We start from the raw sequence: 20,999 nt of genomic DNA, 5'->3' as shown, positions 1-20,999 counted from the left end.
ACACACGCATGGTTTCTTATTTTGGTTGTAATCAGAGAAGTGTGAAGTTTCTTGTTTTGTTTTTTTTTAAGATTTTATTTGTCAGAGAGAGAGAGAGAGAACACACACAAGCAGGGGGAGTGGGAGAGGGAGAAGCAGGCTTCCCGCTGAGCAAAGAGCCCAAAGCAGGACTCGATCCCAGGATCCTGGGATCATGACCTGAGCCAAAGGCAGACGCTTAACCGACTGAGCCACCCAGGTATCCCAGAAGTGTGAAGTTTCTACCTCATCTGAACTCCTATATTCTTGAAGGCAAACTTATATGCCGGACACATCATATCTACATATGTTTAATAAGATGCAACAATATAAATTTGCTTTCCATGTTTTCAACAAAATAGGATTCAAATGGCAATCTTTCCCATTTCCTACAGATTCTTTTTTTTTTTTTAAGATTTTATTTATTTATTTGACAGAGCGAGACACGGCGAGAGAGGGAACACAAGCAGGGGGAGTGGGAGAGGGAGAAGCAGGCTTCCCACCGAGCAGGGAGCCCGATGCGGGGCTCTATCCAAGGACCCCGGGATCATGACCTGAGCCGAAGGCAGATGCTTAACGACTGAGCCACCTAGGCGCCCCATTCTACAGATTCTTTTTAAAGAACAAAGAAAACAGGCTCAGTATACTATTGATGTAAAGTCAAGCGGCCTCAAATCTCACTAAGTCTTGCTTATCGTAATTTAACACATGCCCTTTATTAACAATAATAAGAGAAAAGGTACAGCAATTCTACTACCTATAAAAGGATGCAATGAAATGAAATTTCAAATTAATAGTTCTAGAAGTATGACATGATTTTAACTATTCTCACAAAAAATGTCATTTTAACCATTCTCTTAAAACTGGTCAAGTACCAAGTGACTCTAATATGTAAAGGTGCCAGGGATGCTTCTATCAGGCAAATACAAATACAGGATGTTTACCAATCCTCTTTTCCCCATAACTTGCCTAATGGGCAGGGGAACTTTGTTAATTGAAAAAAAGAATATATTCAAAACATCTTAAAAAAGGCATTTACATGCTAACATAAAAACCTAATGTCAAATCATAAAATTATTATTAAACTAAAGAAGTCCAATTTGTCATTTCACTTTAATAAATTAAAGGTGATCTCAAGATCAAACTAATTAGAGGCAAAACAAATACAAAACTTTCTTTATAAAAGACAAAATTTAAACAGTCACCACACTGTGTTTATATGGTAGTAGTGAACAAAAATCATGCAGGACATAATTAATTACCCACACACACACACTCCACCCCAGATCAAGTTCAATTAATTAAATGATCCACCTACTCTTTATAAGTTCCTGTTTCAGGATCTTCTGTCATGACATCATGTAGGCCTTCCACTGAGATGTTTATAATCCCACAGAATTTATCCTGGATGACACTAAATAAAAGAAAAGCAAAACAGATTGAACTGGAGTATTTTAACAGGTTATTCTTTTTTCTTTTTCTTTTTCTTTTTCTAATTACCCCCTTAAACATGAAGAGAAATTTTACTTCTAGGATACAAAGGAAACTTTCAAAATATGTTTCTTGTAGCAGAAATTTTACCTTTGCACATAACATTAAAATTTTCTCTTTCACTAGAGTATTAGTGTTTAAATACCAAAAAGGTAGATCCGAAAGGAAAAATATATTTTAATATTCTTTAACTTATAATAAATGTGAGTTGATTTTATAACTAAGAAGATAAAGATACAAAAATGTTGAAGATTAAAAATCTCTACTCTTCTGAAGATAATGCCAAGAAAAACAAGACAAGCCATAGACTGGGAAAAAATACTTGTAAAACATGTCTGAGAAAGCACCTGAATCCAGAACACATAAAGAACTCTAAAAGCTCAAGAAGATAACTCTGCAGTTCTTTCTGCCCATGGGTCCTGTCCCCGTGCTTTAACAAAACCACCCTATTTGCACCAAAAAAAAAGACTACTCAATTTAAAAATTGGCAAAAACTTCAAGACACTTCACTGAACAAGATATAAAGATGGTATATGAGTACCTGAAAATACGTTCAACGTTACTAGTTATCAGAGAAATGCAAATTAAAACCAAAATGACATTTTAATTAAAAGTTAAATTTAGAAGACTAACAATACCAACTGCTGACAAAGATGAAAAACAACAGTACTTCTCATTAACAGCTATTGAGGATAAAAAAACGGCATATCCATTTTAGAAAACACACCAGCAGTTTTTATAAAATTAACACACTCCGCACAACTCAGCAATCCCATTCCCACATATTTACCCAAGACCAAAACAAGTAGCCTCAGATCTGTATGTAAGTATTTATGGTAGCTTTATTCATAGTAATTCACAACTGCAAATGACCCAAATGTCTATCAACTAGTGAATGGCTAAACAAACTGTGGGATACTTACTCAACGAAATGGTTGTCAGCAATAAAAAGGAACTAAAGATACATGCAACAACATGGATAAATCTCAAAAACATTATGCTAAGAGAAATAAAACTGACTCAAAATGCTACATACTGTATGACTCCATTTATGTGACTTTCTGGAAAGTGAAAATTATTTGTTCAGTGGTTGCTAGAGAAAGGGACAAAAGGGAACTTTCTGGGGTGACGGGAGTGTTCTATATTGACTATGGTAGTGGTTATACACTGTGTACATGTGTGAAAACTTTATGCTTAAGGAGTTTTAAGTAAGTGCACTTTAACAAGAATCTGACTTTTAAAAAGTGGAAGTACTTAACCATCCAGTGAAACACTAAATTATACTTTTTGAATTTAAAACTAACTGAATAAATTATAACTCTTATCTCCAGGGACGTTCTAGAATCATTCCTACAAGACACATACTATGTTTCTCATTCTGCATTAACATGGATGATTATTTTTTTAAATGTTCAGTAAAGAAGTACCCAACTTACCATATTTTGGGTCAGGTTCCCACCTTTGTAAAGTCAAATGTTTTGTCTGTACATTCAAATGTGATCAGATTTTAGACAACTAAATCATCAGTTGGGCAAAATAATAACTAGTTGATATTCTGATACATCTTAATGTATCATCTTAATAACATCCTACTGCAGTAGTAAATATTTTTTAAGTCACTGCATTTCCTTTATACAAGAACTAAAAAATCTTTCAAGAAAGACACACACAATCTACTTTATTCAGTTCAGGGAACAACACCCTAGAAGAAAAACTAAGAAACCAAAATCGTGCCTAAAATTTCACCCACTAACTGTGATCCCACTGAAGTTAATTCAGTTCTCCAGATGTTGGTCTCCTTGTCAGTAAAATGAAGGCTGGACTGAAGTATGACAGATACGTGGAGGGAATATAGACATTGTCACTTCCTATCGCAGAGGAATTTGCCACTAATCCATTATAGCTTGCTAAGGCAGACGGGTTCTGAAATTCCTTTTTAATACAGGAGCATCCCAGATAGCTATCAACAACGATCTTGATTGGCTGAAAAAGACAAAAATCCTCCAGAATACAGCTGTTTACCAGGCCTTTTTGTCAGGATTTTTTAGGGACAATCCACGGAGACCAGCTGCCTTCTCTACTCATATCACCTCCAAGCATCAATCCCTTTTAGGAAAACCAGTAATTTCATAAGAAATCAGTGGAACAGAATTCTGAGTACAGTGTATTTTCTAAAAAAACTGAGTATCAGTCTTCCTGATACATATCTGGCAATCTGAGTGTGACCACGGTCTACGAGGTGGATGAAGGTTAATTAGGAGGGAATGTAGAAGAGAGGAAAAAAAAAAAATGGTATATATTTGACAATCAGTTCACTTGATTATAGGCTTTACTACAAATTATCGTATTGATCAATGATGATGCTACCACCACAGGCACATGTTTCTGACAAGGTAGAAAGTTCTACCTCTGCCATAAGTAGGAAAAAGTAATTAGCAATATGCTGAATAAAGGATACAGTTTTAGAACACTGAACTCTACAGACATGCACATTCACCACACTGAGCCTTCAAGGCTGAGGACAGATTTTGATAATCAAGCTGCTGCATGAATAGGGTAAACTAGTGAATGACTACACAATTCTTGCCAAAAGGCTTACCTTCACCCCTTTCTCATGAATGGTGATTTTGTTTAGAGGACACTGCTGAAACCAAAATACAGCTTGGAAAGTTCTGAGAGAAATCTAATGAGTTCGGGAACCTGAGATTTATGTAAAGCCAAGAGCTAGAAATAGTCAATGACTGACAATAAGAAGTGTTAAGAAAATTAGAATAAAGAATGGAAAATGATACTCATGGAAGCAGACTGGGACAGGCCAGAGGATACAGGTGCAAACTCTGCTCGGCTTGTACATGCCCATCCAGACTTGGAGGAGAAGTCAGTCATGTGATCAGTGGGGTTCACCTGCCCTGTTCCCTCCCCGACCTCCAGTGGGATTTCTAGCTCTACCAGCTGAGGGGCTTGGACACGTGACTGTCTAGTAGGGGTAAGGGAAGTGAGGCAACCTCCATCAGTGGGCAGTCACTGTTTCTCATTGGGATGTGACTCATTCTGCATAGAAGGACAACAGAAGCAGAGATGTGGGTATGGGAGAGGGATGAAATTCCAGCAGACAGGGAAAACCGTGCTTGCACCAGAGGGAGTGACCACAGACTTCAAGTGTGGAAAAGGGGAAAATGACTACAGCCCAGAGTAGAAAGGTCCAGGAGCTGGCTTTGAATGGGAAGATGGGAAGAGGTGACTCTCAAAAGGGAGAAGGAAGGACTGAAGAGGTGAAATGGGAGTATACATGCCATGTTCTGGGATCAGTAAAAGAAGTTACATAGAAATTCTCTTCAAAGCACTGAAGTTTGAAAAAAAAACCAAAAAACAAAAAACACAAAAAGATGCACCTCAATTCCACTCATTACAGTTGTTTGGGGAAAGTACCCCCAAATAATAGGGATAACAAAAAGCCAAGAAAGGCTTGTACTTCCCAGCATGCACAACACATATTTATTTAAAGTAAATAAGCATTAAGAAGTTAAAAATTTTTTTCTTTTTAAAGTTATTATAAAAATGCTCCCTCCAAATGTGTAAATATAACATTTTATTTTTTTTAAAGATTTTATTTATTTGACAGAAAGAGAGAGAGAGCGCACACAAGCAGGGGGAGTGGCAGGCAGAGGGAGAGGAAGAAGCAGGCTTTCCACCCAGCAGGGAGCCCAACACGGGACTCGATCCCAGGACCCCAGGGTCATGACCTGAGCTGAAGGCAGTTGCTTAACCAACTGAGCCACCCAGGCGCCCCTAAATATAACATTTTAAAATGAAGCTTTTAAAATAGATTTTTTTTTACCCACAGTATTTTTATAAAGTTTTGAATATTAATCAAATAATCACTTCACTTTTTAGTCACATAATACTCTCTCTCAACCCTTATCTTTTACAAATTAAGAATCAATCTTGTTTTCCGATAATATATAATCTTTCTGAATTAAATGCTTTAAATGTGATCAGACATTTAAAATGGAAACAAATCAAATGAGAGCTATAAACCAGAAATGAAATAGAAATAGGTTTGGAGGAGAAAAGGCATTCTCCTTAATCTTATATATATTACCTCTCTAAACAAAAGACAAGAATTAGGTGTTTTTTTGTTTTTGGGGTTTTGTTTTGGTTTTGGTTTTTTAAGAGAGCAAGCAAGAGAACAGTGGGGCAGGGCAGAGGGGGAGAGAGAGTGAGAATCTCAAGCAGACTCCACGCCCAGCACAGAGCTCGACATGAGGCTGGATCTCACAACCCTGAGATCATGACCTGAGCTGAAATCAACAGTCGGACAGGACACTTAACCAACTGAGCCACCCAGGTGCCCCACTGTTCTGTTTTTTAAATAAAAAACAGCCCGTTTTTCTCTTCCATATGTGCTACATATTGAGTTCTGAGTTAACACTTTATAAACATTCTTCTCAGTGTGTCATCTTTTAATGTCCTCTCATGCACATCAGTCAAATCTGGTATATAATGTGGAAGAAGTGAGGCAGCCAGGGGAAACCATGTAATTTTAAATCTCACTTGGTTCTTAACCTCTCAAACCTGTGCTTACTAAGAAGTGACAGTTCATATTAAGTAGGAGGCAGCAATCTAGAGTCCTGAAAGGAATAGCTAAACTCCCTGCTAGTCTCTATACAGCTTCCATAGCACAGTAGGTAAATCGAAACTTAAGAGGTTAAAAAATAAAAAGCTGATTATTGATTATTCCAGCCCAAACTTTACATTTTGTTATAGTCCTAAGGTCAGATTTCAGAAGACTAGCTCAATGAGTATTAATAAAAGGTGGGCTTATACCAGGATACCAATTTATTTACAAAAAAATAAGTGATTAGAGTGTCATATTACCCTTGCCAAACCTTCCTGGTGAGTTGGTCACCAAGGTTACATTCATTCATTTTAGTCAACATTTTATGAGTCCATAAAATGTGTTAGACATTATGGTAAGCTCTGGAGATTTAAAAAATGGCCACCTCCAAGAATATGCAATGTGAAAAGAGCAGTCTCTTCAAAAAATGTAAATGGGAAAAATGGACAGCTACATGACAAAGCATGAAACTAGGCCACTTTTTCACACCATGCACAAAAATAAAATGAGTTAAGGACCCAAATGTGAGACCTGAAACCATAAAAATCCTTGAAGAGAGCACAGGCAGTAATTTCTCTGACATCGACTATAGCAACATTTTTCTAGATAAGTCTCCTGACGCAAAAGAAACAAAAGCAAACATAAAAATAATAAACTAAAAACCTAAAAAACTAAACTAAAAAAAAAAAAGCTTCTGCACAGTGCAGGAAACAATCAACAAAACTAAAAGGCAACCTACGGAATAGGAGAAGATACTTGCAAATGAAATATCCAATACAGGGTTAGTACCCAAAATATATAAAGAACTTATACAACTCAACACCAAAAAAGAATCCAATTAAAAACGGGCACAAGACATGCACGGACATTTCTCCAAAGACATGGCCAACAGACACGTGAAAAGATGCTCAACATCACTCGTCATCAGGGAAATGCAAATCAAAACTACAGTGAGGTATCACTTCACATCTGTCAGCACAGCTGAAATCAAAACACAAGAAACAAGTGTTGGCAAGGATATGGAGAAAAAAGAATCCTTATGCACTGTTCATGGGAATGCAAACTGGTACAGCCACTGTGGAAAATAGTATGGAGGTTCCTCAAAAAATTAAAATGGAATTACCATTACCACTACTGGCTATTTACCCGAAGAATATGAAAACACTACTTTGAAAAGATACATGCACCCAGGTGCTTACTGCAGCATTATTTACAACTGCAACATTATGGAAGCAACCCAAGTGTCCATCCATTACGGACTAAAAATCTGCAGGAAGGACAAAGAAAACAAGCAACAAATGAGATGTTCTTTTTTTTTTCTTTTAAAGTCTGATATCCTGAGTAAGTACTTTTCTCCATTTAATGGGTATTTCTGACATACTAAGTGGCACCTGTCTGAAGGGAGAGCATCTGTCACCTAAATGGAGGTAAAGAAGCACTGGCAAATTATCACTAATTCTCATCAGTGGTCCCAGAATCTTGATCATTCTGCCATCAATTGAGATCTTAGCATTTGCAAGTTAACCCACTTTGCACTGATAACATTAGGATAGATGCTCCTCCTAAAAAAAAAACAAAACCCCCCCCCAATTTTGATATAAATTTATTTTCATTTTACAAGGTTAAATGGGATCCAACTGATCCTACTCACCTCATTAATGAGGGCTTCAAAGAGGCAAATGGATGCTTTCTATTCCAGTCTCTTAAATTTCATTCCTTCTCTTTAAGAATTTTCAGGGGGCAATCAAGAACTTCAACAAGCTCGAACAAACCCACCTTTCTCAAGTTACTCCTCCTTTCACGGCTTTCAGGCAGTTAAGTCATCACCTCTCGAATATAATAGCTGCTAACTCAGATCTGCTTACTCCCTTCCTGCCCCTCACAATGCTCTTCCTCCTTTTTCTATTCACCTTAATTCACACTTCCTTCACAGGCCTTCTCTGGCCACTCCAACCCACTGTACGTGAGCACTCTGTCCTTGGAATTTCCAGGAGCATAAAACATCAGCACTACTCATTTAGCATGCAACTCATTTGCCATCTAGTTCTTTCTCCTAATGTCCTTTAATTTTTCATGCCTACACGCCTGCTCTAAGACTATCAGTTAACTTTAAGCACAGCCCATGTATTATGTTTATTTTTTTATGTCCCACAGGACATAAATAATGTGAACACTCAATAAATAATCATGGGAATTAATGTTCCCCCACTCAAGAACTGACCTCCCTTTCTTTTTGCAATATTATTTGTGCTTATCTCTTTTTGTAATTACAACTATGGATAGTTGAATTATAGATAACATCAAAATTGATTACACTAAACATAAGGCAGAAAACAGAGCAGAAGGTGGCTGTGTTGGAATCTATTTCTGAAACATTTCAGAAAATGCAAGGAAAGTTTAACATTGAAGATGAAAGAGGAGAATGAAAGTAAAACTGAAGGGAAAAAAGTACTAGTAACCTGAACGTTTCCCTTCTTTCTCTTTGTCACAAATACTTTTCTTATTTCACATACTTGGTAGATATATTAATGTATTCACATAGACACAAGTTACAAACACACTACAGAAAGAAGACAAGCTTTTATAAACATCCATTTGTTTGGTTCTTCAAGTGTGATATAAGTGATGTTACACATATGTAAATATTAAATAGGTGAGCGCTTGAAAAACTGTACTATTATTTGACCATTTAAACAATTCCACAAAGTTTTCAGTAAACTTTTTCTGTTAGATTCACATGAGTAAAACCACAGTTCTTAATCTTGTCTTAGTATTTTCTAAAGCTATGGCATTTTAAGGCATTTTCTGGGTATATAAAAGTATCTGTAGACTGTAAATTGCAGAAACTTCATGCAGAGTGATTTTTCTTTGCTTTTGAAAACTAAGTACTAAAGAAAAAAATCAATCCATCTTTGTGTTTATTGAACCAACCTGAAAACTATGCTGGTTTAAGATTATTTCTATCCTTTTGTGTCATTATGAACCTAACCACCAGGGTTCAGAAAACAAATAGCCCTTGAAAAGAAAAATAAAACTTTTAATCCCCAAAGGCACAAATAAATGAAATTTCTAATAGTCATTTGGTCGGCCCAAACAATAAATATTACATTGAATATGAGCAGGACTCTAGTTTCTAGCTGTCCAATTTTTATTAGCATCTTTATAGTGAGCATTTTATAGCTCTATTTTTCAGAGAAATTATCTATATTCATCATAGACCATGTGTTTTAACACTTTCTAAGTGATGGATTGATAGATTTGTATCGTATCTTCATCCCCTTGGACCTGGGAAGAAAACAGGCATTCAGAAACACAAAATTTTCAATTACTTTTTCTGAACATTTCTATAATCGAAAATTGATGATTTAACAGTTTTTTACAGGAGGTCCAAGAAAAAAATAAATAGCATTTTCTCTGATCTAACCAGACCACAATTACAGTATTTATATATCACATAAAAATGATTAATATATGAAATCACTCTGGCATTCTTGGATCTTAAATATAGGAGGTCACTGAAGTTAGGGTAATTTAAGAAAATAATAAGCTTTAGGCATTAAAAGCCACAACCAAATAAAATATTCTCTTAACTATACTTCTCTGCTTATATTGTTTAATAGGATTAAACAAAGAACAGCAGTTTATTGAAAAAGGCAAAATAAGAAAGCCCTGACTAATCAGTCTTATTCCAGACTTTCTACCACACCAGAGGCTACAAAAGTGGTGACATTTACACTAAAATTAGCTTTTTCCCTCTCTAGATATTTTCCAGGATCTAGCTAGCTGCAAATACTTTTGTCACTTAGATGGAAACATATATTCTTTCTACACAGTAATTTTCTACATGGTCATGGAAAAGAGTGTTAATAAATCTAGTTCCCTTGACAAATACTGGCAAGGAAATGGGATAAAAAAATTCTTAGTGGAAATTCACTAAGTTGTTTTAAAATGAAAGTTGGATTTTTTACAACCAACAATAATCTTTACAAAGGCTTTTAATATTATCAACTATTCCCTCAATTAATTTTTGGACTGCACACACACAAGCAAAACAAAGAAGCCCATAATCTTTAAGATAGAAAAACTCTTAACAATCCAGAAGAAACCGCCACCTTCTGTGACTTTTAAGGGAAAGACTATGCTTCAGGAAACAATATCCAATGACAACACTAAGTTTCCAGAAAAAGATGATAAATGACTGGTACAGAACTGTGTGGGAAAAACGTTAGGCTGAAAACCCCAGCAATGCTTGTTTTGAATGCTTACAGGAGTCATTTGACGGAGTGGTTCTTGACTTTTACAAAGAGATATAAGAGAACCTACTAGAGATTTCATGATTATGAGGGTGGGAATATGGCCTCACCATTTGTAAATGCTAGGTATTGCTGATGATAAAACTATACAGTAAATAATTACAAGGTAATCATGCATATATACCTTGAGGACAAACGAAAAAAGCCAACTGTGCTGGTCATTAAAGTCACATGAAAAGATACCCGTGGCTCAGAGTTATATTCCTGGAGAGTGTTGTGTATCACACAGCCCCGACCAAAATAGAGAGAACGTGCCCTGGAAAACAGTGTTACGTGATCAAGAGGACTCTGGTAACAAAGGCAAGTCAAGGTGTGGGACCCTTATATCGAGGACATGGGTAAGTGCCTGTGAGACCAATTTGGTAGGAAGGCCTAGCATTAAAGCTGTTTTTCAGAACCTTGTAAAAGGTTCCCTAGTCTTTTTTTCTCCCATTTTTGCAACCTTTTAAGACAAATATGGCATATTTTACTGTTATTGTTGTGTTGCAGGTAAGATAATGGAGTAAAAATGCTTGCTGACTCAAGACACAGGTAAGAGGAAGAGTGTAACCCTGGCACTTTATGTAGGAGAAAGTCGAGAACTCCACTGAGAGTACAAAGTTGGTGGAGAACAAGGAGGTATCCAAAGATCGTCCTTCCCTGCTACCAGTGAATTCTACACAATTCCCTCACTCTCAAACAATGTCCACCCTTACCGTGCCCCAACACTGTCTCTGGCTATCAGCACTGGCAGCCCCTCACCTCCAGAAGCCCATGAGACACCTTACCCAGGCCCCCAACTCCATCACCTGGGACATTCCTCATTCCCTGCTGACTCCTGTTAAAGAGTCTGCTCTATACCATTCAAGTCCTCAAGGACAATCTAACATCAAACATCTCTACTCCAATGCTAGGAGGGAACTGGGAGTACATTCTCAATTATCCCAGAAGTGAGATACATATTTCTGAAATTCCACACTGGAATTTTAAATGTATTAAAAAGTATAATGTTATAAATAAATGGTAGTTGAGTTTTATACTTCTCATTTGTTATGGGGGAGAATGGAGAGGAGCTTTTTTGGAATGCCCTGGAACCCTACCCAACTTTTACAGAAATCAGTGGAAAAAATGGACCTGTATATAAAACTATCTTTCTGAAACACAACCATATTATTCTTGAGTGTTCTCATCAAAAAACTTTAGTAAATGGTAGAGAAACAGAACTCTTAAGAAAAGTTTCTTCACCTATATTAATTTAGAATATTATTACTTAGTTTTAACTTTCCTGTTTGTTTGAGGTGGGGCTGCCTAAAATGTGAAACAATCATATGCACAAATTATACTGCTAAAAATGTCGATGTATATTATCACTTCAAATCAATTTTACCTTAAGTTTTTTAAACGGTGCAAGTATCAAACAACAGTGTCATGTGAGCTAACGTTTTTTTTTTTTTAAGATTTTATTTATTTGACAGAGAGAGAGAGACAGCAAGAGAGGGAACACAAGCAGGGAGAGTGGGAGAGGGAGAAGCAGGCTTCCCGCGGAGCAGGGAGCCCAATGCAGGGGCTCGACCCCAGGACCCTGGGATCATGACCTGAGCCTACATGGGCGCTTAACGACTGAGCCACTCAGGCGCCCATGAGCTAATATTTTTAAAAGGAAAAGCTGCTGACAGAAACTGGAATGAGTACCTAATGAATACCACCATGTACAACTGTAACTCCATATATAAAACAGTATTAATAAGATTAAAGTTTTCTAGTTGAGCCTACATCAATCATCAATTTTAAGTTACACATAAAAACAAAAAAAATCTTGATAAAATTTCTAAATTACCTTCTTTGAATTTGGGGGGAGTTTTTTTTGGTAAGGTCAAGATAAATACTTTGTTTATGGATATTTCCTAACTCCAAATGACCACCTATGCTGCTTCTAACATCTTCAAGAGGATGTGGTCTAGGTGGTGGGGAAGGGAGACATAGAAGAGTTTTCACCTTTCATTTTAAATATCTCTGTATTGTTTGAATTCTTTTTTCCAAAGAGCATGTACTTTTAGTAACTAAAGAAAAAACTTAATTGGAGTTGTGGGAGTTGTGTGGATACAACAACAACAGAAGTGTATTATTAAAAACATTTTCAAGGTGAAACAAACACCACACACCTATCCCTAATGAAACAAGTAATTTATGTAAGAATAGATTTATTTAAAATGTATTCAGGTTTTCTTCTAAAATCACAACCAAGGACAAAGCTTTAAACTAGGCAGGGAAAAGGAGAACAGTGAAAACTCTTGGGGTGGGGGTGGGAGGGAGTTGCGGCTTTAATTTCTCTGAAATTTCTAGTGTATCTCAAAACCACTCTTCCGCTCCTTTCTGCTTTTCCTCAATTATCTTACAGCAGTGGCTCTCCAACCATGTTCCCCAGACCAGCACTACCAGCAAACCTGTCCACACATACACCCAACAGGCCCCACTCCAGACCTACTGAATAAGGAACTCTGGGAGGGTTGAGGGGCAACAATCCGTATTTTAACAACCCCGGTGATTCTGAGTTTGAGCAGCACCATCTGAAGGTACACCAGACAACACAACCATTCCTATAATTACTTCAGGTCCACAACACAGACTCAGTAATTAGCACTTGGTTTAAACACTCCCAGACTGCTTTAGGCTAATTTCATATGGCAAGTATTAACTTTTATTTTTACTTTTTTTTTAAAAGATTTTATTTATTGGGCGCCTGGGTGGCTCAGTCGTTAGGTGTCTGCCTTCGGCTCAGGTCACGATCCCGGGGTCCTGGGATCGAGTCCCTCATCGGGCTCCCTGCTCCGCGGGAAGCCTGCTTCTCCCTCTCCCACTCCCCCTGCTTGTGTTCCCTCTCTCGCTGTGTCTCTCTCTGTCAAATAAATAAATAAAATCTTAAAAAAAAAAAAAAGATTTTATTTATTTATTTGACAGAGAGAGAGAGACAGCGACAGCAGGAACACAAGCAGGGGGAGTGGAAGAGGGAGAAGCAGGCTTCCCGCGGAGCAGGGAGTCCGATGAGGGGCTCGATCCCAGGACCCCAGGACCAGGACCCGAGCCGAAGGCAGACGCTTAATGACTGAGCCACCCAGGCGCCCCGGCAAGTATTAACTTTTAATAACAAAAAAGAAATTTGGGGGAAGAGGAAGGACAGCACATGAAATACATAATGCTCGAGGGAAAATTTTTAATACATATTCGTGGCTCAGGTCCCTGTTAATAGATCAAGCATGGGCACTTCCTATATGCCCAATATTCTACAGAGTATAAATTTATGCTAATAGAGAAAAACATACATAGTTTCCATGGCTTGAATTACCATCTATCTACATTAAAGATTCCCAATCAAGGCTACTAACATCTCCTGGGGGCTCTTTGATCTTATTCTTCCTCACTTACCTGTCTTCCCAAATCATGACTCAAATGGTCAATGCTATTGTTAAGAGAGTATCATATACTTCCGGCGTACTATGCAAATGAAAGGTTACAAATTATTGACCTTTACCAGATAGATCTCTCCCCTAATCTTCTGCTTGTAGGATATTTCCACTTGGAGATCAGATGTGAATCTCAAATTCAATGTATCCAAAATTGAACTCATTATTTTGTCCCTACACATATCCCCACTCCTTTTGCTTCCTTTGCTCATTAAATGCAACAGAATGCCGCCTAAGCCAAACAATGACCATCTTTGACATATCCCTCACCTGTCACCGCTTAGCCAATCACCAAGCTCCAGAATCCAACCATTCTCTCTGGCAGGCCTCCGGTACCTCTGCCCTGGATTGGTGATTCAAATTCCTACCCAGTTAACTCTGCCTCTAGTCTCGTTGCTCCTTCCAGAAAGAAGGTACTCTGTAAACAGTAAATCTGATTATGTCATTCCACTATTTAAAATCCTTCCATGGCTCCCTGCTGCCCTAAGGAAAAATATGAAATTACAATATCCTTCTTCATCTGATCTCTCTCTCCAGCTGCAGACCTCACACTACCACTCATAACTCTGGTTATACTGAACGTTACTCCATAAAAAGCAGCATTCTTTCTCTTTCTTCGACTCCTATGATACGATGTTACCTCTACCTATTACTCAGCTCTCTTCATTTCTGTTTATCCTTCACGATCCAGTCTCAATGTCACTGTTCTCATAAAGCCACCTACCACTTTCACTTATGTTATACCCAGCAGCACCTCCAAGTGCAATACTTACCATCCCAGATGGAAACCATGTGTCTCCACTAGATTTCAAGCTCTACCAAGAATAGGAGCCATGCCTATGTTGTTCACAATTAGCACCTACGCAGCAGCAATGCATGAAATTAAAAGCATGCGCCCTGGAGTCAGACCTAAAAAGTATCACAAGCAAGAACCTGGTACAGTTTCTTAAGCTCACTTTCCCTAGGTTTCCTTACCTGTAAAACGTAAATAGTTACAAGGTTTTTTAAGGATAAATGTGATATATGAAGTATTTATTAGCATAGTGCTTAGTACACAGAAACATTAGCTAGTATTATTACTTAATATAGCACCTATCAAAGATATATGCTGAATGAATACAGTATTCATAAATTATTAAAAACACGTATTTATTAATGCTAAGCTCATATAATTCATTGTATTTCCAAATAAAGTTTATAATTCTTTAAGGAAGCTTCAGTTGAATTCGTCCATGGCACTGATGTTTTCCTGTAACTAACATTAAGTTGAATTATAAAGCAGAATGTTCAAAGAGAATCACCTGTGCCTCACTTCCAGGAACAATTTGTTTGTGAAGTTGCATCTGCTCCAAACCAGGGCTTTCTAAAGAATGTGGGGAAGTGTTACAAATTGAGGCAGTTACATTATACCTCGCTGACTGATAAAAGCTGTAGTATTCAAGTCTATTTTCCCCTGAGTTTTCGGGTGCCTTTAGTTTTTGTTTAAATTGAACAACTTTGTAGATCAAAAAAATGATTAAAACACAAGCTAAGATAAAAAAAGCTAGCAAAATGTCAAAAGCCTCATTCAACTTTTCAACTTCTTGTGTACAAATGAGAGACGTTTTCCCTGACACCGAAGCATCATCAATCGGTAGAACACTGTTTTTTTCCAAGTTCAAGTTAACAGAAGAAGTAAGCTGTATTTGCACAGGTAACACTGCAGTAGCCTCTAATGGATTACCAAAGGTATTCTCTTGAAAAAATCTACTGGCAGGTGAAGTACGACTTCGTTCCCAGAAAGTAACGCTCTCAGTATTTTCCAAATGTTTCCCATTTGTGGTTACTTTATGCCAGGCCATCATTAACGCAGTAGTCTTGTGATGAATATGAAGAGATTTTATAGCCCAAGCTCTGGATACATTTGTTGAAGATGTAACACAATTTGTAAAGTCAGTCCACTTAATATAATGTAATGCTCTGCCACGCATGGATGGGGGATTCTGACAATAGATGTTTAGCGTAATGGCTGAAGATGCTAGCCAGTCGCGAAGGCCCAAGAGTTTGCAGTTACATTCCCAAGGATTAGAATTTGCCTGGAGATGAGTCAGTGAAGACAATGGCTTAAGGACCCTTGGATGTAAGTCTGTAAGATTATTAAATGACAGATTAAGGATCTTCAAAGATGCTCCCATATTTTCAAACGTATCATTATCAATGCTGATTATTCTGTTTCTATCTAACTTAAGGTAAATTAAATTCTTTAACAAGCTAAATGTGTCAGAATTTAAATTTTCTAAATTATTATGACTTAAGATCAAATGTTTAAGATTATTCATTCCACTAAACCCATCCCTAGCAACATTTTGAATTCTTGAATTTTTCAGGAGGAGATACTCCAAGTTGACAAGTCCTTTAAATGCAAAGGGCTGTATTGCTTCAATATGGTTATGAGACAAAGAAAGTCTTTTAAGGCTCTTAAGTACTTCAAAAGCATTTGACGGTACTTTTGTTAAATTATTACCTTCTAGATACAAGCAATCCAGCTGTCCAAGATGTTGAAAGCCTAAGTCTGATATCCTCAAAATTTTATTGTTTGATAAATCAAGTATCCGAAGAGCAATCATACCAAAAAAGGTACCACTCCCCAGGACAGTGAGGCGATTCCTTCGTAGGTTTAAGTACTGAACTGAAACTAAATCATTAAATACTCCTCTTGGAACAAAAGCTACTTGATTAGACTGTAAACATAAAGTACGAAGATTGGAAAGTCCCTCAAACAGTCCAGGATCCAAGCGTTTTATAAAATTATTATTTAGATATAGAAAATACAGATGCCTCAGCTGAACAAAGGCTTTTGGATATACATACGCAATGCGAGAATTATCCAAATACAATGCTACAAGAGAATGAAGTCCTGTTAATTCACCCTCATTTATGTAAGATATGTTGTTTCCAGTCAGATACAGAAAAACTGTACTTTCAGGAAAATTCTTAGGAATCCTTGAAAGGCCTAAGTTACGGCAGTTAATATGTCTCCCAGTGTAGAGATGGCAAACAGACGAACATCCAAGAACCTCTTTATGGAATAAGAATAGAAGATAACAGGTAACAAGTAGAAAAAGTCGTAGGCAAGGCAGAGAAAAATGTAATCCACACATAGCCCTGTTCTTGGTTTTTCTGTTCATATCAGAATTGGCTATAAAAAAAGAAGGTAAAACTTTAAATCATCAATAAGTTCTCAAAATTAAAGTGCTATAAGACTAAAAATTCCATATTCTTTTATTTTTATTAGTATCAGCCAACAATACTAAATATCATCAATTGTACTATGGTGATAGCATAATATTATATAATGAGTTTGGAATGTGTTCTAGAATTAACACCTCCAGGCCATTAACCCACTGCTTGACAAAATGGTAATTCAAATTTAATGAACTGCAAAATAATACGTTGGCTAAAGCTAATTTAAAATATTACAATTGACAATAACAAAAGTGACAAATGATGAGGTAAGGATAATGGTCTTTGGATATAATATGTCCCTTTACCAAATTAAAGTATCAATTAAATAACATTATAATTTATGAAAGTACAAATTCACTACAAAAGAGCAATTAAACTCTAAACTATAGCTTTTCACAAAAGCAAATTATTTTTCATTTCAGTTAAAAGTTCATATTTAAATAAATAATCTTACCAAAACCAGGAAATTCATATTATTGACACTCGGCTGATTCAAGTAAAGGTTTTCTTTCTAAATCTGAAGAGCGACATTTCTAAACTCCATTTCTTTCTGTGGCACTGTTGACCTCCACCCCTCCACTTTTTTTTTTTTTTCTTCCTTTTTTTTAGTCACAGTTTGCTCAGGAAACACCACTCTTCACATTGGTTCCTCCACAGTCAGTGTGTAAAACAGAGGTTGCCATGGATACAGGAAACTGAGAGACAGGAAGTAATTTTATCTGTGTTTCTAAAGTATTGTTGAAAGGAAATCTCAGGAACTTATTTTTTTCAGAAAGCAGTTAATCTGAGTGTTCCTAACACACATACCTAAACATCTGATAATTTAAAAAATAAGTATTTTTTAAAAGGAAATGTGAAAAATTTAAATATTCAGAATGAACAAACTGTAGCCATCAGCCAAGAGATAGATATTGAATAGAAAAAGGTGAAATAAAAGATAAACAGAGTAATATAATTTGGGTCTTAAATGCATATAATATTTACATTGCTTTGAATACACATTACAGACTTTAACTTTGTTTTAGTCCTTAAAAAAAAGGTAGCAAAAACAAGAAATTTAGAATGGTGAACACGAATGTTATTACACTAACCTCTCTGCTCTTCCTTTTTAACTTTTCAAAGAGAATTTTGGATATAAAAAATATTGAATATCACCAACTAGCACCTTAATTTATTAAGGTATACGCCTTGCACTGTAAAATGATATAAAGTTGCACACCAAATTACTGGCAAAGATTACCTTTGGCAAGAAAAGTTGGGGAGAGTGAAAGGGATCTGATGAAGGCACAGAAGGCAAGCTGAGGACAAAGCAGAAGCTGACACCCCACAACCACCCCCCCCCCGCCATGGGATATATGTGACATTTCTCAGGCACTCCTGGCTGCCCTAAAGGAAAAACAAATAGTTAACTTGTAGAGATGACCATCCTGCAAGACCTGAGTCTCCCTCAGTTTACTTACAAAAGCCTTAGCAATAGCTTCCAGAAGGGAATGTAAATACAATTAAATGTCTTTATAACCTGCAGCCCATCGACAGATACTTGAAGTGGGCAGAGTGTAATGTTCCTCCAGGAAGTTCCCAACTATCTTCATGTAATGCCTTACTAGAGGGGTAAACAGCCTTAACTTGACAATGGCAAGGCCTCCAGTATCCTGTGAGTCTTCTTTAGCATACGAAAATTCTTTCTCGGAAACCTCCCTCTTTCCTTACCTCCCCCAACCCCATAGTATATAATCAGTCACCCATCACAACCCCGGTGCAGCAGCTCTTTCTGCCCACGGGTCCTGTCTCTCCCCCAGCCCCCCGTGCTTTAAATAAACCACTATTTTGCACCAAAGACATCTCAAGAATTCTTTCTTAGTCTTCGGCTCTGGACTCCACCCCACTGAACCTCACCTATATTCCAAAACCTCATGAGGACCCTTTAATGACTTTTCAACAGATGTACATCTGAAATAGTGTGAATCTTTTAAATAAAAATCCATCTGTGTATACTGTAATATTGAAGGGTAATGATTTAAAGAGTTAACTATAAATTGTTTATATTATATGTTGTTTAGTCATTACTTTTCAGAAAAGCTCAATGCTTAGGCTAATTCTGACTTTGATTATTATTACTAATACTCTGATAATATACTTAAAATATCAGTAATGATAATATATAATTGTATAGTAACTCCCTCTTGTTATTAAAGCATCTTTTACATCAAGACAACAATTATTTCAGATAATATGATTTCCATATTAAATATTTGGTAAAATACCCAGCACTTTCTATGATAATAAAAAACCAGAGGTGCATACTAGATAACAGATCTTTATCAAAATGATTTACAATTTTCACAACTATCCTTTGTGGCCAACTATTGTTGTTGTTATTGAAAGAAGAAATTAGAAAATCACCACCAAAAAACCCCATGACAGAGAAATGATATGAATTATAGGTAAAGGGAGCCTGGGTGGCTTAGATGGTTAAGCGTCTGCCTTCGGTTCAGGTCATGATCCCAGAGTCCTGGGATCTGGTCCTGCATCGGGCTCCCTGCTCCTTGGGGAGCCTGCTTCTCCCTCTGCCTCCCTCTCTCTCTCATGAATAAATAAATAAAATCTTAAAAAAAATGAATTAGAGATAAAGATGGAATAAGAGCTAGGTTTCTCAAGTCCATTTGTGTTTAGTGGTTTGTTTTTTTTTTTTAAAGATTTTATTTATTTATTTGAGAGAGAATGAGATAGAGAGCATGAGAGCGGGGAGGGTCAGAGGGAGAAGCAGACTCCCTGCCCAGCAGGGAGCCCGATGCGGGACTCGATCCCGGGACTCCAGGATCATGACCTGAGCCAAAGGCAGTCGCTTAACCAACTAAGCCACCCAGGCGCCCCTGTGTTTAGTGTTTTCAATAACAAAACATAATGAAGGATTTTTCAATTGTGTCATACAGCTTAGAGTTATGATGGGGTTCAGGACACCCTATCCCAAAATATAGCACCATGACATAGAGAACATACAAAACTGAAGGAATCTGAGACAAAGGCAGAAGTGTGAAGGACTCTCTCTGATCCCTCCCCTCCCCCCAGCCACACCCACATACCACCTGCCCTTCACCCCTGAATAAGGTCATAAAAACTTCATGTGAGAGGTGCCCTCCACTATAGTGGGAGAAAAGGAGCATCCTTATTTCCGAAGACAAAGAAACTCCGAGAAGAATCCAAACAATGAGGCTTGCAAAATTTCCCCGTTTGCTACATTTATCTCATAAATGTGCCCTACCCTATCTTTCCACGACTTTCCACTATGCCTCAAACCTAGCATAAAAACACACAGGTTTGGGGCACCCAGGTGGCTCAGTCAGTTAGGCATCTACATTTGGCTCAGGTCATGGTCCCAGGGTCCTGGGATCAGGTCCCACATCGGGCTCCCTGCTCTGCGGGGAATCTGCTTCACCCTCTACCACCTCCCCTCACTCCCCACCTAGCTGGTGCTCTCTTGCGCATGCTCTCTCTCTCAAATAACTAAATAAAATCTTTAAATACACACACACACAGAAGTTTAACAATCCCCTTTGGTTCTTCACTTCCTTTTGAGGGCTCCCATGTCAGATAAAACTTAACATTAAATTTACATGCTTTTCTCCTGTTAATCTTGACTTTGTCAGTTTAATTTTCAGACCCAGTTAGAGACCCCAAAAAAGTCAAGGAAAACTTTTCCCTCCTCTATAGTTTGGAAGAACTCGTCAACAACAAAATAAAATTTAGAGGAAAAACTACAAGGTGGTAAGATCAGAACATTAATTAATTTTGTCCTCTATTCCAGAAATATCCAAAGCAGACAAAAATATTTATTAAAATCTCAAAAATAAAATTTTTAGTAAATTACACTAAATAAAAGTGACAGAATAAAAT

The 20,999-nt window shown here is 37.2% G+C and overlaps 2 protein-coding genes across 3 annotated transcripts in view; both read right to left on the bottom strand.

Moving 5' to 3' along the window:
• IPO11 (importin 11) overlaps positions 1–20,999 on the bottom strand; it is a 211,476-nt gene that overhangs the window by 41,433 nt on the left and 149,044 nt on the right. For both annotated transcript variants that reach the window (XM_044916828.1, XM_021702083.1), the window contains exon 28: positions 1,337–1,432. In XM_044916828.1, the coding sequence (XP_044772763.1) occupies positions 1,337–1,432 (96 nt within the window). The remainder of the gene's footprint in view (positions 1–1,336; positions 1,433–20,999) is intronic.
• On the bottom strand, positions 15,152–17,020 carry LRRC70 (leucine rich repeat containing 70). Its single transcript, XM_021702084.1, has one exon. It carries the CDS (start codon positions 17,018–17,020, stop codon positions 15,152–15,154), a length of 1,869 nt encoding a protein of 622 aa, XP_021557759.1.

Source organism: Neomonachus schauinslandi, chromosome 7 (assembly GCF_002201575.2).
Source record: "Neomonachus schauinslandi chromosome 7, ASM220157v2, whole genome shotgun sequence".
Lineage (NCBI taxonomy): Eukaryota > Metazoa > Chordata > Mammalia > Carnivora > Phocidae > Neomonachus > Neomonachus schauinslandi.
Note: the sequence above shows the minus strand (reverse complement) of the source record. Positions and strands in the feature narration are given on the sequence as shown.

Coding starts and splice junctions, on each gene's coding strand:
- LRRC70 (XM_021702084.1), bottom strand. CDS start 17,020: ATGTGTGGATTACATTTTTCTCTGCCTTGCCTACGACTTTTTCTACTT.